Source organism: Rhinolophus sinicus, linkage group LG05, assembly GCF_036562045.2.
Source record: "Rhinolophus sinicus isolate RSC01 linkage group LG05, ASM3656204v1, whole genome shotgun sequence".
NCBI classification, from domain to species: domain Eukaryota; kingdom Metazoa; phylum Chordata; class Mammalia; order Chiroptera; family Rhinolophidae; genus Rhinolophus; species Rhinolophus sinicus.
The window spans coordinates 175,347,381-175,373,112 of record NC_133755.1 but is presented as its reverse complement, the minus strand read 5'-3'; the positions used below and the strand labels follow the sequence as shown (position 1 = coordinate 175,373,112).

The 25,732-nt window shown below is 38.0% G+C and overlaps 1 protein-coding gene across 9 annotated transcripts in view; it reads right to left on the bottom strand.

Annotated features, from left to right (window-relative positions):
* The window catches only part of ARID1B (AT-rich interaction domain 1B), a 397,542-nt gene that overhangs the window by 138,831 nt on the left and 232,979 nt on the right, over positions 1 to 25,732 (bottom strand). For 6 of the 9 annotated variants that reach the window (XM_074333739.1, XM_074333744.1, XM_074333741.1 and 3 more), the window contains one exon: positions 18,596 to 18,637. The exons of the other annotated variants lie outside the window; for them this stretch is intronic. In XM_074333739.1, the coding sequence (XP_074189840.1) occupies positions 18,596 to 18,637 (42 nt within the window). The remainder of the gene's footprint in view (positions 1 to 18,595; positions 18,638 to 25,732) is intronic. 9 annotated transcript variants of the gene reach the window in all.

Sequence of the window (25,732 nt, the reverse complement as noted above, 5' to 3'; positions counted from 1 at the left end):
GAAAAGCAGGGGTCCAGTTTAAATGGCAGTTCCTCTGGGCAGGTAATGTTTGACCTCTGACCCCACTACCACAATTGTTGCCATTCTCCAGGGACTTGCCTGCAGGGTTCATTTACCAGTTCTGGGTCAAAGACCTACAGGCCCATGAAGTCAAGGGTCCGTGGAAGCAACGCTTGATGCATCTGAAAACAACTGTACCCGAAAGGTACGTTTCATCAATCAGAGATGGTTTTTTAACATAAAGTAAAAGGAATATAAACCACAGTATTGTCATCATTTACATGAACAAATTCACAGGCGTAAACGTATGGAAAGATACATCCCGATTAAAGTACAGAACTAATACTATCCAAAGCTAAAATAGTTCTAGTTTTAAATAAAGGACAATTTATTACCTTTGGTGTATTGTATTTGAGAGCACTTTCCTTTTGTCTCACAGATTTTCCCTTAAGTTTTCATGAATTTGAACTCCCTTTAACCTACATTCCTCTGGACTTGGTCCAACACGGTTACAGTGGATTGGATAGGGACTCAGAGCAGTACATTTCCCCAAACATGATAAAATGCTGCTTTAGTAATCTTTTTTGCTTAAACTACTTTATTCCTTTCACACATACTTAACTAGAACTATTTGCAAGTAACGTCTCTGTTGTTTTACACTGACTTTAGTGGAGTATAAGTAAGTTGGTGCAAAAGCTCTATTCGGGCTTGAAGGTAATCTTTCAGAATTGAATTCAGTTCTTAATAAAGAACAAAAGACATGTAATTCCCTCTAGTGGTGTTCATTTGTACAGAAAAGGAAGGAAAGAGAGAAGATGCCAAAAAGAAAAAAGGGAAGGCGAATGAGAGCTCAAAATGGTAGAGGAGGAAAAGAAGAGGAGACACGAGGAAGACGAGCTTATAGCGAAAGATGGAGACCTGCACTCAGGAGGCAAGGACTCAACACCAGAGGTTAGATCATGCCCGGGTCATAGCTCTACGGTGCATTTCATTCCAACTGCTTGGGTGAGGATGAGGGGACAGTGGGGCGTCACACTCTTCAGGGTACTTAGGAGCTTAGGAAGCATTTAGAAGTTGTTCCTATGAATCCAGCCGAGCCCCGTACATTTTCCACTTGACTAACTTTGGACTGGTTCCAAGTACTCATGAATGAGAAGATCTGGATGAGCAAAAATTAAAACAAATGACTTTTTTACTGTGAGCAACAATATACTCAACACACGGAAGAAATGCTAAGAAGAATGTTTCTACATTGTTAGAAAAACACACCAGAGCCTCTAAATGTTTAATTTTCCTCTTTAGTATTATAGATGAACACAGCTAAACAAGCTTTCTGCAGAAATGTTTCAGATTCCCAATGTTTATAAATACGTGAAAATGATTATTATTCTTCAACAGATATATGTAGTTACCTTAAACAGCAAGGTCAATTCCTAGGCTAGCCATACTCGCCTATAACCAGACAGTTACACTGATCTAACTCAAGGAAAACTTCATCAATCAAACAAGGGGCCAATCACAGAGGTTCTACAAGATAAAGTTGAAAATGGGAGAAGGAATCCAGGCCAACGGGTATCAAAGGTAACTCTGTGGAACGTCTACTGTGGACACAGACGTTTCTAGCTATCCCAGTCTGATACTACAAAACATGCAAATTGTGTCACCGTCCTACATTCGGATGCCACACTCACACAGCGACCTCTTCCTGCCTAAGTCTGCCACCAGGGAAACCCCTGCCTTGCCAAGCGGGGTGGTCAGTGAGTCTTCTCCGGAGAGACAGTTCATCCACCTCTCGGTATCCTCCTACTTAAACTGCTTTCCGAGCCTCGCAGGATAGAGAATCAGACCCTGGACCCAAAAACATTTGCAAGGTAATGTCACCCTGTGATGAATCATGAAGAACTAAAACTCTCCTTGGTAACTCCCTGGCCATGTGCAAGTTCTAGCAGGAACTAGTGGTTAGGTTTACCCCTGGTATTAATTCTGTACATAAATAACGACAGGGAGTCTGACTTATTACAAGTACATTTGATAAGAGTTTTTACCTTTTATTTTGTTAACATACACACTTTATGTTAATACATTGTTCTTCCATAGACTCAACTGTCACAATAAAAGAGAATTCAATGTACTTTGTACAAGAAAATCACTAATAGCACAACCATCTAAAAAAATCTCTAACAGAAAACAGATCAGTCTCTATGATTAGCACGCTGGTGATGCAGAAAAGCACTGGCTTTTTATTACTAGCCACGTGACCTCTATCAGCTATCTAACCTCTGAGCCGATTTCGGCATTTGTAAAAGTGCATTATACCACCTGCCTCTTAAGGTAGTGTATAAAAGAAAAAGCACATGTAAAGTACTTTTCAAGGTGTCTGGCATTGCATGGTGCTCATAAATGTTAGTTCTCTCCCCATTTCTATCCTTATCCAGTATTTCATGCTGGCATGAAAAAACACGAGGGATGGCTCATTCACCGGTACCAGCAGACAGTCTTGGGCACCTGAGTGTAATCTGTTAAGATTCAAAAACTTAAAAGAAGGAGGAGCCACCGTATCAAATATTCTCTATAGTCTTCAAACTCTAGGGTGAGGGTGGTCCAGCTGGACCCATCTGTCCTCATTCTGAAATGAAACTTACTGCTTTAAAATATACTTTAAAACATTATCAGATTAACAGATGCTTTGTATAAAATGACAAACATCATGGAAGGAACAAGATGAGAATCCTGATCAGACACGGTTATCAGTTTCGCACAGTACCCCTTCGCATAGTTTCTATGAATGTGGCAGAAAAAGCTCTAAAGCCAAGCTCGTATCTATAGTAACTGACAGCAATTAGAAGAAGGAAACAGAAACGGAGCAAGCACAACAGCAACAGAAAGCAAAAGCACCGAATGGTGTGGTTACATACTTGGAAAGAAGTGTCAATTCACCATGATTGCTTTGCAAACATCTGGGTATCTCCAAAAAGTGACAGTACACGTGGGCTAGCTTTAGCTCCTTTCATATTTATTGTCTCACTTTTCCCATTGCAAAGTCAGCGTGTATTAGCTGCTGGAAAAATTTACTATGGTGACTCTCTCAAAAATATTTTCCCGCCTACAACTCATTGCTGGTTTGGGAAGACTATAGCATAAACACATAAACACTTCAATTTAATTGTCCTTAATTGAATTGTCTGCAAGGCAACAAACAGATTTTATATGCTATGAAAAAGTGTAAAGGGTTTAACCAGCTATCTTTTCAATTTGGGGACTATCATGTAAGGACTTGGAGAGAGTAGATATTCTGTATGGATGGGTTAGAGTTGTCAGATAAAACATAGGATCCCAGTTAAATCTGTATTTCAGATAAACAACAAATAACTTGTTAGTATTAAGTATGTGCCAGGCAATATTTGGAATATACTTATACTAAAATTTTAGTCATTGTTTCTTTGAAATTCAAATTTAACTGGGTGATCTGTGTTTATTGTTGTTGTTTTGTTTTGTTTTCTGAATCTGAAAACCCTTGGGCAGATGGATGGAAAAGGTCACGGTGACCTGGAGTTCAAACCCTAAGCCCAGTGCCTGGACTCGCCACCACTGTGTGAGGTTAAGCTGCTGACTTACCCCCTAGGCTTTTCCAGGTCATTCTCTATGAAATGGGGACGAGACCTGCCACAGCTGCCTTGCAGGTTGATGTGAGACTCAAATAACAATAATACCACATTAGCTGCAAACACGTGGAGCTTATTACCTGCTGGGTATTATTCTAAGTGCTTTACAGGATGAATTCTCTCAATCTTTACAACTTTTTGAGGTATTTACAATTATTACTCCCATTTAAAATTTTACTATGATATATTCTATTCAAACAGCTAACAATGTAAATTCAAACACAGCCAGGCTCGAGTCTATGCTCTTAATTTACTTCTGTAAAAATAAAACTATGATAAATGTGAAAAGGTACACAAATAGGAGATGTTCTTAGTACTATTAGAATTAGAAGGAATAAGATTAGGTTAAAAATAGGTACGATTGTCTCAGTTGGAGCACAGCCTGAGAAGAGCTACAGGAAGAAAAGAGAACCACCCCTCTGCTGTCCAGAGGTTTCCGCAGCAGGGGACACTGGGGGCTCCACGCTAACATTTTCAAGAAGGCTAAGAATTAAAAGGACCAGCGACTCCATGGGGAAGAGGCTGTAAAATATCATTTATGAGCTAACTAACCATAGATGGAGAAAATTAACCTTGCTGTGGACAAAGAATTTGTTGAGATGGAAAGGAAGGACAGAACTCAGAGAAGCTCAGAAGAGCCAACTGGCAGGGGGTTAAGGGCTGACTCAAAAATGTGTAAAATAAGCTAGTACATGCTTATGACCATCTCAGGACTGTAAACCTGTGCTCAGGCGTGCGGCACGGCGGTGCTACTGAATGGGCTAAGAAAATGAGAGAAATGTGAAAGCAAGTATTTCCGTTTTTGCCTTAAAGATATTAAAATGCTTTTAAAATAAGTTTAAATCTGTATTTGTAACCAGGTTGAAACTTTGTGTGTGTGAATTTGTTTTTAATAAAAAGCATTGTTTAAGACAAATTACTACCGAAGCAACTGAATATTGGAAAATGGTTTTTTTCTTTCAATTTGACCACAGACCTCAGGATTTTCACATTTATTAATCAGAGTATATAATGTATGTGTTTGTATAGAGTATTCGGTACATAATTCTTCACTCCAGATAATTTTCAATCTCAAAAGATACACACATGCATACTGTACCCTATTATAAAGCAAAAATCGAACATTTTCTGCTTTGACATCACAGTTGTTTCTGAATCTAAAGCTGACATGTACGATACATAATTCACCTTAGGAACTGTTTTCATCAACTGATGGGTTGTCTTTACGATGTGCTTATCAGTGTTCTGTTTAGTGTTAGTATCTAGACAAGGAGTTGGCAGCAAAGTTGCTGCTTCACTAATTACATTCTTTTCTAAAAGTTCACCCTGCCTGGGTGTCCAGGTAATTGCAATTAAGTCAGGAATCTGGTAATTAGAAATTCAAGTGCCCTGCCAGGAATAATACACATCCTCTTGATGTGCTGCCCACAAGACCTAATTCACTTGGAAAAGACAGACGCTGATGTGAAGTGGCGGTGTAGATGTTGATTAAGCCACAAGCACTGAAACAAATTTCTCCCCTCATTGTTCGCCCTAAAACCAAATGCATTATATTATCTCATTTAAACTCCTACAAATCATTTGGTGGATCTGGAAATGCACAGGCAAAAGCACAATCACTAATATCCAAAAAGGTTGCTTTTTTCCTCACAAAATCTTTCCAAGACAGGGAGGGGACTTCAAGGCCATCAGGTCTAGCCAGGCAGCAGAGTGGGGGTATGAAGAAAATTTAGGGTCACTTGTATCTTGCTAATCATTATGTCCCCAGGCTTTCCACAGGGCCTAGCCCACTGAAAGCAATAATTGTTGACTGAACAAGTCTTAGAACCTGTTAACACTCTAATCCCAGAAAACTTTTTGTAACATAGAATAAACATTTCTTTCACTTACCAATGTGACTTATTTCCATTAAATGAATTAGATTCTGTCTTCAACCAAATCTCATATGTTACAGTGTACTACTGAATATTTACAAACAAATTCATTAAATAATGAAGGCTTTAGGAAGGAGAGCAAAAACAAATGCATAACTTTTAAACTATCTCTTTAAAAAGCAGTGACTTAGTTTGGCTGATTCTTTTATCTTTTAAACCATTTTCTAGCTAATGGAGTAATTTCACCAATTTCTTTTATATTGGATACCACATAAATCTATTATATAACAGCTACTATAAATGATAATGTAAAACTTTCATTTATACAATTTACTATTTTCCAAGAACTCACATTTTCTTATTTGATTCTAAAAAGCTAAAAATATACAACTAATCAATATCTTTTTAAAATTTAGTCTTTCTTACGCCAAGAGATACTGTAGACACATAATTTTTTTTTTCTTTTTTTTTTTAACGCAAAACCATGTTTCTAAGCTGCAGCGCCTTTGGTTATAGCTCATTATGTTCAAACATGATAAGACATCCAGGCCAGGTGTCTAGGACCCTGCGACCTCTTTCCCACAAAAGTCACCAGCCCAGTCAAAGCACCTCCTCACACCTGCCTGTCTGATGCTCCTCTCCTGTTCCATGGCACTAAGTCTACTGTCCTTCAAAGCCGTATCACCCCAGATCACACTGCACTTCCTCCTTATGGAGTCTTGTGTCACAGTAACCATTGCACACTTGTCATGTGCTACATGGCCCCATTTCTTCAACTGCACTGGAAACTCAACGAGGGCTGGAACCACGTCTCACTCATCCTGGTGTCCTCACGACCCAGCACAGGGCGGCTGAGACAAGAATGTGTGTGCAATAGCTGTCTGCTCTTAGATCACAAGGCCTGCTCCTATCAAACACCACCACACCATCAAAAAGGGTGGCCTTCAGAGTGGCAGGAAATAAACAGCCTAGCGCAGGGATCACGATAAAGTAGTCTCTAAGAGATAGTTGCAGATAATACCTTAGAAAAAAGCCTGCTGTCATTCAGGCAGGCATCTGAGCATATCTTAACTTCCTAACCCTACTGGAAGCACAGTGAGGGTTAGGGTAGAGAAAGCCATGGGATCAGATGGGACAGTGACATTGCCGCTTTAGCTTGCATGTAGGTAGGTGCTTGTCCTGCCATTCTACGCCACTGCTTTTCTTAAATGCGGTATAGTTCATCTTGTAGTCACACATTCCCCCCAAAAGTATGAAACCATAAAATACTCCATTAAACTTCAAAAATTCTACAAAAGAAACAAATTAGTAATTTTCATGCCAACATCAGTAATTCCTCTGTAATTAAAAAAAGTATCCCATCCCGGTTATGGAACATATTGTTGTTATCAACAACCTTTCTAAAATTAATGTTTCTAAACTTTCATTTGATTCTAGAATCAAGTGTGGTAAATATTTATTACTTTTTTAAATTAAAATATTTGTCTATTTTCAAAATGTGGGGAAATTTAAAACATCACTAGGTTTGCTTCACATCTGCCTATTTAAGTTGTTGGCTCAACGGAATTCCTCCACAAAAGGACTCAAAACAAGTACACAGAAATCCTATGTAAAATACATTATTTCTTCTCCAAGTAATTCTGAAAGAATCGGTGTTGGCAAAGATAAATTCAAAATACTGTTATGTGGGTGCATAATTTTAAGAAGTAAAATTGAGTTAAAAAAAGACAAAAGATAGTTTGGATTTTTTATACACCATATTATATCTGAGGTTAATCCACAGAAATTGTTATATATATATATATATATACATATACATATATAATTTCTTTTTTTAAGTTTATTGGGGTGACAATTGTTAGTAAAATTACATAGATTTCAGGTGTACAATTCTGTATTACATCATCTATAAATCCCATTGTGTGTTCACCACCCAGAGTCAGTTCTCCTTCCATCACCATATATTTGATCCCCCTGACCCTCACCTCCCACCCCCTATAATTTCTTCAAAAATTGATAGAAAACTGAATTTCATAAGCACAGTTTCTCTTGATATATTCCAAAAATAGTCAAATTTCAATCTCAAAATGATGATTTTAAAAACTGTTAAGAAATTTTTTTTTTCTTAGCACTTCAAGTCTATAAAACTAACCAGAATTGCCGGAAACTTCATTTTCTATAATTGGCATGCCTGTGAAGATTCCTGAGCTCTTAACCAAACATATCTAGAAGAAGGAAGAAGAAACTGAGATTATGAAACCGTCTCGAGAAGCCCGGGAAGCAGCAACACGGAGCATGCTCCAGCTCCCAGAATGGAACGGACGGCACAGGACGTCTCGTGAGCAATCCCTTCTCCTGCACTGGAGCAAAGCCTCAAGAGCTATGTCACAACATGAGATATAAAACTGCTGTCACGATGGACAGCTGTGCTACAGGTGCTCATCATTTATTTTCAATGTTGTCAGCCAAATACATTCTATTATATCCCACTTTCATTTTTCCAGACTGCTTTTCTATCTTTTTTTTTTTTTTAAAGAAAAAGTTAAGGACACTTTTAATTCATGTAGAGAAAACCTTTTCATCCCTAAAATCCGACAGCAAATGTGAATCAAACGCTGGGAGGCAGAATTCTAAGATGGCCCCCAGGGTTCTCTGGTCTATGCACTCGGCATTATTCCCTCTCCTTGAGTTAAGACTGTGAATGTGACAAATAACACTCCTGCAATTATGTTATATTACAGGGCAGGAGATTGTGAAGATGTAATTAAGGTCTCCAAGCACTGATTTTGAATTAGTAAAAGATTGTCTGGGTGGGCCTGACCTAATCAGGTCACCCCTTAGGAGAGGTCTGAAGCCAATCTCCTGCCAGCACAGTGTTGTGGAGAGGGCTATGTGGCAGGGAATAGCCATGGTTGATGTCCAGCAAGAAAGTGAAATTCTCAGAACTAGAGTCACAAAAAGGTGAATTCTGCCAGCAACCACTGAGCTTCGAAGAGGACACAGTAGTGTGGCAGGAGCTTGTTGAGACCACAGCCCCAACGATACCTGGGTCTCAATCTTGTGAGACACTCAGCAGAGGATCCCGTGACTGGACAGCTGACCCAAGGAAACTGTGAGATAATGAAGAGGTGTGGTTTTAAGGTTCTAAATTTGTGGCAAATTTGTTATTCAGCAGTAGAAAAGGAACACATTAGCAACCTCCATTTCCTTTCAAATCTAACCAGAGGGCATCTGTAAGATTCTTGACTTTTCCTTTTTTCAAATGTTAGTTTTCTGTCTTTATCAAGAGTATTATAATTAAATTTAAGAAAGACAAAAAGACTGCAAGGAGATACTACAGTGAACACTAAGGCTTGAAATTAAAGGTAATTATTTACATTTATGTTTTCTTCTTAAAGCAAAATAATCGAGCAGCTGTTCCCTAGGGTACTTTGTGCAAGTTCTACAGGTGAATTTACATGACAAAGACACAAACAAAAAACAGTACTTTACCAAAACCATAAAATAAGATAGGTAAACTAATGATTATTCTCTAGTATATTGATTAATGACCCATATCTTTTCTAGTGGCACATTATTAGTAGTTACTTGTTATTTCTTAAGGAAATGAACCAGTTGTAAAGAAGACAGCAGAGGGAAAGCAGTATAAATGGTCTCCATGTCCAGAACCGCGCCGACCTGCCCTGGATGCACTCCCAAAGCCCTGGGTCACCTCCCCACACCTGCTGCAGGTGGGTGTGGAGGAGGCAGCTCTCTGGGGAATCCTCCTGCTCCTGCTCCTGCCAGGTGAGGTACATGCTCCCCAACAGCTCACTGTGTTTCCTTCTAGGCACATTTATGCTACACATTGCTCCAGTTTTAAAACCGAATAAAATATGGAACCAAGTGATGTACAAATGTGAAAGGAGGGGTGTTGGAAAAAACCCTCCTACACAAAAGATGACTGAACTGCTAAAACATCACTCAGCATTGGGTGTGGCTGTCTGTGGTAACTGTAAAAGATGGCTGGAGAGGGATGTACATGGAAATGTACACTTGTATGTTTTGTGTTCAAATAAAATGTATAACGTATGTACCCTTTTTAAATGATTTGTTTGAACCACTTAACCACCCACACCTGCATCTAGTATGAGTGCCATCTAGTAAGCAGCCAATTATACTGAAAGAAAGCGATCAGCTCCAACAAAACTTATTTGAGTAGCAGAGTGTAGCCTCTGTCTGCGGTTGACACCCATTCCAACAGGCATGCTTTGTTCTAGACAGATCCATTACCATTCAATAAGCTGGTTGGAAGCTATTCCCTGATAAATTCAGCTATCCTGGAGAGTCACATGGGCTCTGAGAAGCTGGACTGTAGGGAGATAATTCAACAATGTATGAGGGTCATTTTCTTCATTTTCAAAATTACAACTTCTGTTATTCAACCTGTATTCTCACTGCTTCTGCTACAAGACCAAACAGCACAGCTGGGGACAACACTTTCCCACATCATTATGTGGTAAAGTATGATGTGGCTGAAAGCTGACAATGTGTGCAAAGCCTCAAACTTCAGTTTGTAACAGTCCATTTCTGCAAACTACTGTTCTGACTGAATTTTCAAAATAATTACCTATTAGATACACAAAATCAAAACAAAAGCATGACATTAGCATCAAATCATATCAATAACTATGCAGAGAGCCACAGAGTACAGTTTTGTGAAATACACATACAAGATTATATATGGCTGTGACAAAAGGAAACAATATGAAACAAAAAATACCACCCTTTCCTTAATTTCCCCCCCATAAAAATACCAATAACTAAGTGTGTGGCATATAAGGACTGTACCACCGATGCCTTAGATCCTGTCACTCAAGAATTGTCTGTACACTGTCTCCCCAATTATATTATTATATTCTCCCAGTATTATAAATATTCATTCTTTTCCTTGCCTTCCTCTGTCTGCATTAATTGATAGATACACAGGCACAGGGAATCTAGATACCTCTAAGCCAACACTCAAAAGATACAAAGCATGAAATCCAGAATTGTTGCGTATTACATTTCCGTATAAACTAAAATTCAGTACAAGAGATAACAAATCACAAATACTGTCACCTCAAATAAAAACAATTCCTTTAACAATTCTTTTTCTTAATATGAGAATCTGTTGTATATTCTCTTTCCGATTAGTATTGACTGAACTCCAAACTGCATTTTTCATTAATATTTAAACTGATAAAGCAAGCTACCTGGATCTAGTTTCGTTGTGCTCATTTCTAGCTGCTGCTTCAGTTTAAGGCACATTTTCCTTTATTTCACTTTTCCACAAGCCATAAAAAAACTCATTTCTAATTCATCCGTTCGTTCAGCTTAACCTCTCTTCTCAGCAATTAAAGCGCTATGCGCATCCCTCATCTATCACACAGCCAGCTAAATAATGCACCGCGTCCCCCGCTCATCTTTTATCATCCCAAATGACAGGTATTAGCATATCTCCCCAGTCAATTACAGTGCAGCAGAATAATCACAGCATAATTGGGCGAAAGCCACTCTAATCACCAACCCTGCAAACTCGCAGAATAAAAACTGAGTGGCAGTTCAGACAGGCCTTGCTCTTGTCCATGACTCCAGCCAACAAGCCTGGCAGATCTCCATTTCCTTCCTTTTCAAACTTATCCTTTTATGGAGGTCAACTTACCCATTCGTTCCATGTTAAAAAAGAAAAAAAGAAAAGAAAAATATACATACATGTACATGGGTGGGAACTATTTACAACACGCATATACATGTTTCACTAATACCTGTGTTTCTAGATGTTTGCACTTACTATTAAATAGCACATAATGAAAAATTCCACTGTTCAGAAAACAAAAAGGCATTTCATGAATCCCTTGTTACTAGAAGTTCTATTTCATGGCTCATTTTAAGGTAAAACAAAATATTAAACTTTTTATAAAGGTTACTCATTTACTATCAAAACTGAAGCCCTTCAAATGTCTACAGGATGAAGATATCTTCTGTATCATAAAGATCAGGATTCCTCTACTTCTTTCAACATTATTCATTTATTACAGGAAATATATTTTTAATGGAATATCTGTTGTTATTCTTATACTGCAGTAGCATACAATATATATTTTTAAATTATGGTGATATTAAGTACAGGTTAACATGTAACAGAAGCTTATACTTTTGTAAGGGATTAAAAAACAATAAGACAAAATAGGAATATAATGTGAAAAACTTAAACGAAGAAATTCCAAACTTAAGATACAATAATTTTTTTTTTTTAAATTCTGAGAAAGGTAAGGAAATTTGTTTGAAATTACTTTTAGAATACTTTTTATGAGTTTATTGACTTTACCATATTTAATGTGTAATGCCCTATGTAGGCCTATATCCAATTCTCATTTAATAGTATGTATTCATTTAATACTCCATTCTTCACCTTCGCCTCCTCAACGACACAAAAGATCATTCTGAAGTGCAAATTTAATTTGGGGAAGAGTGGAGTGAGGTTAAGAGGAATTTCTTACAAAAACATGTAAGATTTCTTACGAAGCAGACAAATAAGTGCTTTAAACTGTCATGTGTAAGTACAAGAAAATGAAATTTTCCGTAGGATTTCATTTATTCTATCTCGATCACGTGCAGCATGAGTCATACTGTTCCCTGTACTTCCTTCTCCTTCCACACGTTTGTCACTCCTTTTCCAGAGGAAGTCCTCTGGCCTGGAGACAGAAGGCTTCTCCCGCTCAGCCAGAGGAAGCGTCACCACAGCTGGGCAAAGTGAACAGCAAGTCTCGGTGACCTGGCAGGCACACTGCGACACACAACGGCTGCACGGCCGCTTTGGCTATGCCAAATGAATAAATTACATGGCAAAACCCTCTGCTTCGTGATTCAGTAGCAGCCACGAAACCAAGGAAAGTATAAAAATATGCCATTATTGCAACAAAGCAAAGAAGATATGACATTCATTATTTTTATTATTTAGAATTTTGTGAAAATTTCAACCACAACTCTGTCGGACAATTCAGTCCTTCAATAAACACAAAGACTCTAAGGCAATTATACAACATCAAAAAGCCAACTGTCAAAAGACCAGAGAAAAAGCAAAATTTAGACTCAACAAATAGTGTCCCAGACTTTTTCTTGCTTCCAAATCCTGTTATTTTAAAATTACAATATGAAATGTTTTATTTGCATTATTACTTCAGGAACTCTGCATGTATTTTTCTTGGCATATCTTTGCAAATGTACCCACAGGATACATTACTTCAGTTGTAAAATGTTAATTTTATTGCTTATTGGGGAATATCTGCTACAAGTATTTATCAGTGATACATCTGGTATGCAAGTATTAATTCAACAGGTTTTTCTTTTCAGATCTCATTTATAAAAATCATCTCCTAATGTATTCTTTAATTCATATAAATGTTCTAGTTGGCTTTAAGCATCTTGCAACATATTGGCTCTTTCAACACTAGTCAGTTTGACATTCTCAACTGACTTGCAAAAATTGACATGGCTTGGGCAAAAGCCAGATTTCAGGCAGTAGGAGGGGAGGAGGAGGGTTTTCACCATCTGAAGAAACAAAACTGGCTTCAAAATCTGGCATTGGAGAGAACCTAAACCACACGCAATGAGAAGCATCCTTCATCCTCCCTGGAATAATTTCCTTGCTCCTTCCCAACAACTCTTAAGCAGCGTGATGTTTATTAATACGGTTGCAGTAACTCTGTGCTAAGGCATTTTATAGGCGAGCCCAGAAACATGCCGCTAATTATTTGTGCACATCCCAAATGAACAGGTGTTTGAGGGAGGGGATAAGAAGAATATATGCATTTTTATTATTACCAGAAAATTAAGTCCTTGAAAAATAGTGCCAAAATAATGTCCTCAGGAAAAAATGGGGGTCAGTCAAACTCCAGAATATACCAGTAAATAAGCTTTCTTTCAGCATAATTCCTCCTTCCCTTAAAAAGATCATTTGAGATCCACAGCACCTGAGGCCGTGTTTAATTCCTAACATCTTTTTCTACAAAAGAAAACAATATAAGTCTGACAAAAGAAGGCATGAATTGTACTGTATTATGCTCCCCTCCACTCACTTGGCTATATAATTTGGGCAAACATTTCAGGACAAAAATGCACTTACTAGATCTAGCGAGCAACGCCATGCAGTCAGGAAATCCATCTAAAAAGTCTGCCATCCACTATTACCTGACAAAGCATTTGGTCTAGAAGAAACGGAGCTCCTACCACACTAAGAACCACTTGGTCATGATAAAGTATTTCTGACTTTTCATATAATGTCCTGGAAAAATCATTTTTATAGGGGTACGTGGCTTACTGGGCACTTTCATGCCAGTTACCCTCCACAAACACCTTGTGATCACCTAACACTTCAAACTGCACACATACACATTCCAATTGGGATAAACAGCTTTTAAAGAAAAATAGTGTTTTCACTACCGAATATAGATCTAAAATGATGTAGGAGAGCCCAAATACAATGAATTGAACCACATGGAATTTCCAGCATCAGACCATTTGGGGCTGTAAAAATCACAATTCTGTAAATTCACTCTAACGCCTGGCTCCAGTGCTGGGAGGACTAACGACTGGCACTGCTATAGTTCTGTAGAAAGGGCACCTGTCTGGGGTGCAGACACTTGGATATTTATTCTGCTTTGCCACTAAATTGGGCCTAACATAAGTCACATTACCTCCCTTAACCTTCATCATTGTGAAGAAAGAAATTGAAATTAATATGTTGGGTTACTTTTCCTCTTTGAGAAAAATGATTAACAAAAAACTGACCCATGAATCAAAGGGTCTAGAATTAGTCCCAGCAACTCTAAAGGAAATTAGTAAAGGAGACTAAAAATGGTAGAAAATAAAATTCCCATACATTGTCTCTCTTTTGAAAAATTTTGCCTGTCTTTATTTCATGGAAAAACTTGTTTGTGGACAAAAATATTTATACTTTTTCCAAGATGATGAGAATAGCTTAGACTAGTAAACACTAGCAGGAAGAAATCAGAAACATAAATAAGGATAGAATTGAAGGTTTGACCTAATAAATCTATGAAAACCTGTAGCATCTGAGGGCTGCAAACAACCTTAATGATAACAAGAAATCAATTTCCCAACCTTGTATTAGGACTTAAAGTAAATAGGTCTGGTCACTTCCAGTCAAGCCGTCCTAATTACAAAAGAGCAGGAGAGAATTGCTGTTCCATATTTAATCCAAATTCAGAAATTAGGGAAGACCCCAACCACTCCCCAGTAACACTTCCTCACAGCATTCGAGACCTCTCACCAGTAATTCGGCGTCTCTTTCTCTCTTCATGGCATATGCTTTGTGCCTTCACAGTCTCTGTCTTTTCTAAATTTTATATTCATGTATTCTCTAAAGACACAGTTGAAAAAGAAGCTAAAGTAGCCTTTAAAAAGATAATTAAACATGACAAGCAAAACGGCATCAAAATATTACCGGGGAATATAAATAAAACATTCCCCCCAAATCTTTCCTAAATAAGAATAAAGCAGATTTGTTTTAAAGTCAAACATGTAAGTGTTTGAACCACCAGCAGATGGCAGAAGGAGAGACTGGGAAATTCTCTAACAAAAGAAGAAAACTCAACATGGATTCCCAACCACGACTTGAGAACTGCTGTGGATTTTTTTTCTCCTCAAATCTTTATTTCACAGAAAAACAGAAAATTATTTTGCTTTATCAATATACAGTCTATAATTTTAACTGCAATTCAATCACTGAAACAGTAAAGAATAACCTTAGTTTTCTACTTCTCTCAGGATTTCTAATAGATTTTCATTAATAAAAAATTTTAATGCAAACATAAATCCTTTATACTATAAAAAGTAATATGAGTTGATAAGATTATGTACTTGAAAAAGAAAATGTTTGCTGGTTTCATTTCAATGACATTGTTACCTTAAATATAGTTTCACGTAAGTTATATTCACACCCACTTAGAGTTTAGACAAATAAATTCACTAGAACACACATCCTGGTAAGGGGAGTTGAGAAAAACCAGAGTTAATGTAGCTTTACGAGAAAAAAAAAAAAAGTTTCTCAAAAGAAGATGAATCCATGCTTTCACTGATAAAAGGAAAAATATTTTAACAGGTAGAATCTTAGTATGCAAGACTAAACATTCTAAATTTGAAATACTATATTATAGCCCCCAGATAAATCAATGAATGAATGAACCATTACAAGACCCCGCCAGAAAGACCCCTAATTTCATGAGCCTGTTTAAAACCTTTCAACTCTCAAAATCCAATGAGACATGCCAACTCTGTGTATTTTTTATTTTTACTGAACAGAACATCTCTTCTGTTTTGTATTACTTTACTAGAACAGCAAATTCCTTGTTCTCGTGTATCTGCTTTAATCCTCACGTTTTTCTATCAATTGAAAAAATAGGCTGTTCTAATTGTGAGATGTATTACAGTGTTTCCCCGAAAATAAGACCTAGTTGGACAATCAGCTCTAATGCATATTTTGGAGCAAAAATTGATATAAGACCTGGTATTATATTACAATGTTATGTTATATTATGTTTTATATATTATATTATATTATATTATATTATATTATATTATATTATATTATATTACATTACATTACATTACATTACATTACATTATATTCCCGGGGGGAAACACGGTATATTAAAATGTCTTGTGTCATATGAACACTTGGAATCTCTACTTTCTAGGCCAGCTCTGGCCAAGTTCTATTGGAAGTGTCCTATACATACCCTGTGCCTCCATGGTAGCCGCTAGCAGCGAATGATAGACATGAAATCAATGACTTCACCTGCACAACTTGGTTAACAAAGATACTTAACAGTGAGATTAATTGGGCCCAACTGGTTGTCGGTGTCAACCAGAACCATTCAACTACCCAACAAGCATTAACAATGAATGTCTTCCTTCAGCTGGGTTCTGCAGAGCTACAACATAAAATGCCAGGCTAATACATTACCCTAGACAACAGGACATCAGGGAGAAAATCCCAGAATAGGAAAAAACGCAGTAGTAATATGTTATCACAGGTTTTTTGCTCTTAGTAACCACAATTGTTACACCATCTATAGAACTCTAACCAGCAATACTTATTTACTGTGGACCAAGTCAAGTCAACATGGATATAAAAAGATGAGACATGGAGTCCCTAAATGCAAATCTTGCTGGGGGGGAAAACATGCCACATAATGGAGCTGGGCCAGGCCGTATCATGCTGTTTTCCATATACAAAAGAAAAGAGAAACAAGTTGGCAGAAGAGAAATCCCAAATAAGTTGCAAAGCAGCAGGTGCGCTGCATGAACTCAGAGAATGAGCGTGCAGATGTCTGCCATACTGAGGCAAGACATCACGGAGGACGAGGGGTGTGAACTGAGTGTGGAGCGTGGGGTGAACCTGAAATGCAACAAGAGGCCGGGGAAGCGTTTCCAGGAGAGGTCAGGCTCAGAAGGGGGTTAAGGGCTCAGTACAGTTATGAGACTGTGCTCATTGGGGGTGAGAGGACCAGTAGGAATTTTGATGTTATTTTTCACTAAGGTATTTATTCAACCGAGATATGGATAAAAAGTTATACATAAGAGTAAACAAATTTAGTACTTGCTTTAAAACCTTATTTTTAGATATTTTAAGCTTAAACTTTTCTCTAAAATAACAATAAATTTTAGGTGCCTAAACCAAATACTAAACATTATTGCCAAAGAGGATAAAAAGTAATATTAAATATTAAGAGGAAATATTAAATATTTTAATTTAAATGTTAAGAGGAAAAATAATGAGACTAAAGTCCTTAAGTCTAGTCCCACCTCTGCTGGTAATGAGCTACGACCTTGAGAACCAAGGCTCCTTTGGCCTTCAAGCTCCCTCATCTCTGACATGGAGGAAGGCTAGACCAAAGGATCCTGAAGATTTCTTGCAGGGATGAAATTTTAGGACTCTAGGGAAATGTAGTTTCAGGAAAAGGTAGAAAGAGGAAAAATGTAGGAGGGAAGAAACAAAATATATAATGGGTCCTGCAACAGGGTTTTGAAGGAAAGGCCTCACTAAGTTTAATGTGCTGTCCTAGGATTTGGTTTAAAAGATGGGGGCGGAGGGGCCAGGGGTGCACTCTCCTTCCAGGCGAATTTACCTGTTTATAAGGCCTATACCTACCAACTGACTGTGAGCAACGTAAGGGCAGGAGCTGGGATTTAACTTGGTTGTGACTGGAACACAGGGATTCAATAAATATTTAAAGCAGGGATGACTAAATTATAAACCCCAAACAACACTCTGATGATATTCAGCAGCTGTATTTAAGCGCCCCCAAACTAGCTGGGGGATGTGGAATTTCAGTAAATCCTGTTCCACGGCTAATTCAAAGTTAAAAGTCAATTACTACTAAACGAAACTCTTGGTTTCTTGTACTATTTCTCATATTCTCCACAACAAAGAAAGAAGATAAAGAAAATGCTACCATGGCCTAATCTTTTTTTTTCTTTTCTTTCTTCCGCCCCCCCCCCCGCCCCCACCGGTTCAAGGCGTTGTTTCTCAGTCTAGTCGTGTAGGACACAGCTCCCTGGCCCATGCTGGTGTTATGAGCCTTGTGCTCCCCCGGCTGAGGCAGCCCCTCGCCGGTCACCGGTCGGTCGGTCGCTCACAGCAGCTCATGGCAGCTCTCGCCGGCTGCCGGGCACTCATGCTGACTGCCAGCCACTCACACTGGCCACCAGTCACTCCTGGCAGCCCACAGCAGCCCATGGCAGCACAGTGCCAGGGAGTTCACAATCTTAGCTACAGAGGACACAGCTCACTGGCCCTAGTGGGAATCGAACCGGCGACCTCGACGTTAGGAGCACAGCACTCCACCCACCTGAGCCACCGGGCCGGCTTGTGTCTAATCTTAATAGAAGGGAAATCCTAAACTCCGGAAGATTTCAGAACCTCAACGTTTGATAAACAAGGCCTGTCGAGCCTTCCAATCCACCTAGGGGAGCTGGTGAAACCTACACAATAAGCTACATCAGACTACACACCTTGAGTCCAAAGGCGGTATCCTCCGAGGTCAAGCCTTCAACCTGAAATCATAAGGAAAAAAATGATTTAGGCACTATCAGAGAGCTTCTTTGAGTCTAGCCACAGACACCAGAGCACAGGCATGGCCTGGAACTAAGAGTTCTGAGAAAACTGGCATTCAATTCACGTTAGGTGTCGAGAGAGAGAGATCTGAGAGTCTCTTCAAGAGCAGGGTACAAATCCGGGTCCCTGTTCCGGATTCTAGCTTTATGACTGGGCAAACTTCTATCAAATTAACACATTTGCCATCATGCTGAAGTAGTGGTGTAAGATCCTTAAAATGATCCAGAAAGTTAGGAGAATCATCCTTCTCATTTAGATCAGAAGGTGTTGCATATACATTTTGATCTTTCGCTGACAGACAGCGAAGGGAAAGTTATGCTTCGTAAAGCAGTTTCATCACACTTGTGAAGGAGCTAGTCATTTCTTGTCCTGCTCACATCACAGTGGGTAGTCCTCAGCCTCTGGAATGTTGCAGAGCAAGAGTTCCTGAAAGCAATACTCAGGGAAAGGCAGACAGCGTCTAAGCAATAAGTTGTGAAATGATGGCAAAACTTCAAAATTGCCTGTCAGTCTCATGCATTAGAAGACAGCTCATTAACATGACTTTTTAAAGCTACACAGAACGAGACGTGTATTGATAATTACTATTTTTTAAACATAATTATTCAGTCTGGTATAAAGCTTTTAACTGACTAGTACAAAATGGCTATATGATGGAAAAGAACAAGGAAAGAAGGCAACAGAACAAATACGAATATTTTTTGAGTGTCTGGGGAAGACAGTGGGGGTGGGGCAGTAACAGACTAGCTGGCTTCACTGTTAGTTTTAAAGCTTTTAAAATCAAGCATTTGTAGTAGGTGTTTTAGGTAGAAAGCGCACAGGCCTATCCAATGTATCTTGGTGTGACACAATTGGACTCTTCTCTTGGGAGAAGGAACTACAGAAAGGAAGATCATTTCAGTAAGACTACCATCCAGTATGAAAGTAAAGGGGTGAAAAAACAAATAAGGAACAAATTATATTCTCAACTGCTTTACAGAAAGTGAGGCTCACCCACCACCTGGTTCCTGACAGAGCTGCCTGGCGCACAGCACAGGAGAAACGCATGAGTAAGTACTGAGACAACGAGCAGCCTCACTGGGATGAAAACCATATGCTGCTGATACCAAATGTGACTTTAGGCTAAAAGTGAAATGTCAATCAACTCTAGCACAAAATCATTGTAAAATTCACTGACAGCATTTCTGTTGATACTTTGTTTTCCAAAGCTAATTGTCAGATTTAGAAACAAGATCTTATTATAGACTTTTTAAGAGAAAAAAAACACAACAGTTACTTGCAATTTAAATGTGTGTGAATTTCCTAAAGTCCTGCCTTTCACAACACTAGGTTATTAACCTCCAATATCCTACGTTACAGTCTTTAATCAACATTGCAGGTTTTAGTTCATGGGAAAGCACAAACAACAACTTCCCTGAATCTTAACTACTATGACCACTGTGACATTTACACCTGAATTACACACACAGACCATATCTGCACACCTCAGTGTTAGGTACATTCATTCTTGATGTGATATTTTAATACACATACAGGTATTTTAAAAATGTAACTTTAAATCTGCAAAACCATCTCCACAGTGAGTTCTGCATTCACTTAATGTATTGTAAAAAGATAAAGTAGCATGAAAATTCAATAGCAAGTAGAAATCTGTTTAAAGATACAGCTTTACTGACTTAACAGCTTGAGATGACATCACACCAAGCTTCCCAGAGGAATATGGGGACTTCCCAGGTGGCCATGGCAGTGGCTAAAGACAAAAACAGACCTTGGCAGAGGACGGAGGTGAATTTCAAAAGGTCACCCTCACCTCCACCCCAGATTCTATCTCCAGCAGGGCTCGAAGAGGTGTTTTGAAATTCTTAAGTATTAATCAACTGAATTAAAGTTAACTTAAAAAAATTATGTTTTGTTCAAAAGCACTATGGTTTAAATACATATGCACTCTAGTTCAGTATCCTTTATATTTTGTTTCTGTAAAATTTTAATCTCGATACCTACAGAAAAACAGCTGATTTTACAAACATGAAGTTAACCTCAATTTAATAAAAACGAAAGATCAATGTCACAGAAAGGTTTTCATGTTGGATCTCAGAGCATTTTTACCTAAGTTGGAAGGAATCCCCCTCTAGTGGGAGTAAGGGAGTATTTCAACCTTCACACATAATTTACAGGTAGTAGTCATTCAACTTAACTATCAACAGAAATGTTAGGCTTTTGTTCATTTTGCCCTAAATTTGAATCTTTTAAAAAAAAAGAAAAACAATAAGTATTTTATATTTCACAAGCCAAAAACACCTGTAATTCCTATATACAAATTAGAAGTTGATTTGTATTTACCTGATAGGATTTTAGTTATTAGTCAACCAACACCATCAAATTTGATTTGGCTATAAAGTAGTCACAATTTTAAGTTATAACAAAAAATGTACAACTGGAAAAAATCAGTACATTCTCAGTGGAAAGATGTACTAACACGGTGGGAGGGCAGAATGCTGCCAGGGCGCATTTACCTGAGCCATCACCAAGCCTTTCTGGATATTTACTACCTGCAATGGATGCCCTGTGCTTAGCGCTGTAAGAGAGAAAAGTGATGCGTTTCACTGAGGTATTGACACCTAGGTGAACTGTACCTAAACATTCATTTAGAAAATGAATTCAAATTCAGAAATGAGCGGAGGAGAGTATTAACGGTGTTGTCTGTTCTTTTTAAACTTCAGTTTGGGGAGATTTAAAACTGACAGTTTTATAAAATCATCAAGAAAAAAGATCAGGGGTGGCCGGATGGCTCAGTTTGTTAGAGCACGAGCTCTTAACAACAAGGTTGCTGGTTCAGTGCCCACATGGGATGGTGGGCTGCACCCCACCCTGCAACGAAAGATTGAAAACAGCAACTACACTTGGAGCTGAGCTGCGCCCTCCACAACTAGATTGAAGGACAACGACCTGGACCTGATGGGCCCTGGAGAAACACACTGTTCCCCAAAATTCCCCAATAAAATAAAATAAAAACACAAAAACCAAAAACCAAAACCCTGCGTTTGGACTCTAAGAAGAAAAAGGAAAAAAGGTCACAGGTTTTATGAAACATAAAATTCAGACATAATAAACAATGTTCTCCTTCTCCACACAAACAAAGATAACTGATACCCTGATGAGAGGCAAACCTGACCTCAGCGGTGAGAGGACTTGTCAGGGGTCCTGAGGTATAAGGTGTGAGATGTGTATGTAGGCTAACAAAGCAGAGACTTCCTAAGTCCAACATAAGGACTTAGGAAGTTTCCAGCAAATCACACTTGCTTCAAATGATGCTACAGTCAACACTTTATCACACAAATACTGAAAAGAATTCCATTTGTAGAAAACTTCTAAAATCACTGTAAAATTTCAATCCAAGTAGTTCAACAACAGCTAAGCCATTCACAGCTCTTCCACTCCACTCAAGAACAAAAACCATCATTTGGCTTCTCTCTCTCTCAATTACTCTAATAAGCCCTACCTTGGCCAAAAATAAAACAAACCACTTTAATTTCCAATCATTCCATTAAGAAAATCGGGGAAATGTGAATTAATGCATTTGGAAGTAAAACTGGTTGTACATTTTTCTTTTTTGAATCACTTTCAAAGTCCTTTTTATTTTTACCTCTAAAGCAGAGAATACTAATATCCAGCAACAAAATTATGTCCCATTTTAATAAAAATTTTTTTTCTAATATCAGGATCATACTGTCACAAAAAGAAAAGTGAGAAATGACGATTTATCATCACATATAAATAATCTTATTCATAATTAAAGGAATGTAAATAAAACTCCCAACATTCTTATGTTTTTCTCACAACACCTTAGTAAAGATTAAAAATTTTGATGATTACAATGTTGAAAAAGGTGTGGGAAATCACTGAAACCATAGCCTTGCACTGATGATGAGAACTTACATTAAAACAAGTGCAAGTTGGCAGTACCCATCACAATGCACTCACACGATTCAGTGTTAACCCAAGTCCACTAATATTCAAGTGCAAAACTAAAAGATTTATAAAACTGTTTACCAGAGTTGTTTGTAACAGTAAAAAGCTGAAACCAAATGTCCATCAACCAAATGTCCATCAACAAGGGAGTGTTCAATAAATGATCGTACAGCCAAGCAATAGAATATTATGCTGCTGCTAACAAGGAGGTAAATCTCTGTGTGTGGATAAGGCGAGATTTCTATGCTATTACATTACATGAAAAGAATCAGAACAGTTACAGAGTAACCTAACATTGGTGTTTTAAGGAAAGTAGGGTAGGGTAGGTATACTTGTACTCAAATGTTTGATATACATAGACCACACTTCTGGAAAGATATTCAAGAAACAAATAAATGATTATCTCAAGGGGGGAAACATTTTTCATTGCATTTACAAAGTAAGAATTTTTTTGGCCAAGTGTATGTGTTTCTTGTTCAATTAAAAGTAATTAGTTAATAAAATAAGCCAACAATAACTTTAAAATATTGCTCAATGTCAACAGTAGTCATTGAAATGAAAGTAAACATCTTATCTTTCAAGGTGGTAAAGATAAAAAACGGAGTAGTCAATGCTTGTGTGTATAATCAGATTCCCAGACAGTTGGCCTGGGTATGTCAGTAAGAACAGCCCCAGAAAACAATTTCCCACTATACATCTGTAGCCCAAATATGTTCATGCCCATTTACTCAGTAATCAATTTGCTAGAGAAAGAAATCTTTGTGACTTAATTTGTCGTCAACTATTTCTACGCTAAGTATTTGTACTACATCATTATTTGAAATAACAGACAGATCAGAAAAATGTACAAAAATAGGGAATGGTTAAATAAAGTATGGTATATTTATATGCTAGATCATTACATAATCATACAAACTCAGTTTTCAGGAAATATTTTATAATATAGGAAAATGCTTATAACATTTCAAATTTTAAAAGTAGAATAAAAAACAGAAATTCAATATTATAAATATTCAAATCTGTTCATTTGTTTCCTCCATGCCTTCTAGAATAAGTGCCATTCTGGAAAGTGTCTTCCCCACTCCAGGATTTCTGAAATACCCATTCATGTTTTCTTTTAACACATTTGATTATACTATTTTTACATTTAAATATTTGATCCATCTATAACTTATTCTGAAATAACAAGAGAAGAGGTGACTCAGTTTTAATTTTCCATTTGAATAACTGTGATGCAGAATAATCCCTCACTTTCTCCAGTAACCAGAAATACCATGTCTTCACCATAATTAAACATTAAAATTATATAAATTTTGCCTCCAATTCCAGGTAGGGATGGAAAAGCAAAATTACCGTGAGGTATTCAACTCAACAGGAGATGGGAGTAAGAGGGAGGAGACTGAGAATAATCAACAAGAACCTGATGGAATTTGCAGTCACAACATTCGTCCACAAGCGAATTACTAAGAATTCAGATGCTCTCGGGAAAAACAGTTTTTGCCTAAATAATTCAAAAGGACTAAAATACTAGTTTCCTTACAAAAACTGCTGTGTCTGCTGTCTGCTTTGGTTGGGCCAAAAAGATCAATATAACAACTAGAAGCAATTCAATGAAGCACTTTCACCTACACTAAGGAGAAGCAGATTCTTAAATAAATTGCTCAAAACCATGTCCCAGTATTTGTGACAACTGAAATTTCAGGACAATCCCCTTCCCAGGTCTCTCCCCCTAGAGCTCACACTGAGATTCAAAGTTTTAATTATAGCAAGCAAGTTGTCTTGTCTTTTTATTATTATTGTTATTTCTTACTGCTAATATTACCATTATCCTACTTTGTTGTCCATTAAAAAAAATAAACGCTTAAAAAAAAACATGTGAAACCTTGCCAGCATTCTTCTCCTACTTACTAATTCTCCTCATTCTCCTTATTAGGACGTACACGCCACATGACAGCTCAAGGACACAGCTTGCTAAAACTGCTCAGCGTTTGGTCAGCTGGTAACAGAACACACAAGGATCTTCTCCGTTAAAGGCTACTGTGCAGAACAACCATTCTCTCAATGAATTTAAAATAACTACAAACTTGTCCCTCTATAAGGCACCAATAAATATTAGTAACAATGATAAATTTCATCTATACAACCAAAAAGCATTTCTGTTAATACCATGTATTTCATTTCAAGACAAACAATGGCTATGTGCTAATTACATACTTCACTACAGTGTTCTGCTCACATTATCTTCTATACTAGGATGTCGTTAGCTGTGTCTTCATATCCTAGGCTATTCGATTTAACACAAAGGTTGTCATCATTGTGGTCACACTCCTCTTTCTAATTATGTTCTCCAGCTGAGTGAGGATAGGCTGACTTAATGACGTGATTCAGAGAGAAGACACCTTGAGGGCAGAACAGTGTGCAAAAATAGCCACCACTCTGCAATATGACTTTATGGCCCCTTCCATCAAAAGATGGGAGTCCACTTCTCTGCTCCTTTCATCTGGGTTGGACATGTGATTCGCTTGGTCAGTAGAATGCAGCAACAGGAATCACGCTGTGCCACTTCCAAGTCTAAGGTTCAAGAGTCAATGCATACTTCTAATTATCCTCTTGAAAGTCAACTGGCCACCATGTGAACAAGCCCAGGCTAGTCGGAGGAAAAGAGACATATGGTTCTGTCACCACGTCACCTTACCCAAGAGCCAGTCAACTCCAAGAAGTCGAGCCACTTGGGTGAACAGAAGATTGAAAAAGGGAGGAGCCTAGCAGAAACCAGAACTACCCCGTCAGTCCCCAGCCAAACTGTCATACTGTAGGGCTGTGAGCTACATACATGGTGGTTGTTCTGAGCACTAAGTGATGGGTTGGTTTGTGGCATAGCAAAAGCTGACTGACACGTTGTACAGCTTTAAATAAAAGAACTGTAGATGTCCTACATTCACCTGCAGAGTTTACCTGCAGGCAAACACACTGATACTAAAGGCAGTTCTGAAAGCACTTATAGTAACTACACAGCCAAGTCCCTCCTCCATCTCCACCCCCTATTTGAAACTTTCCAAGACCAT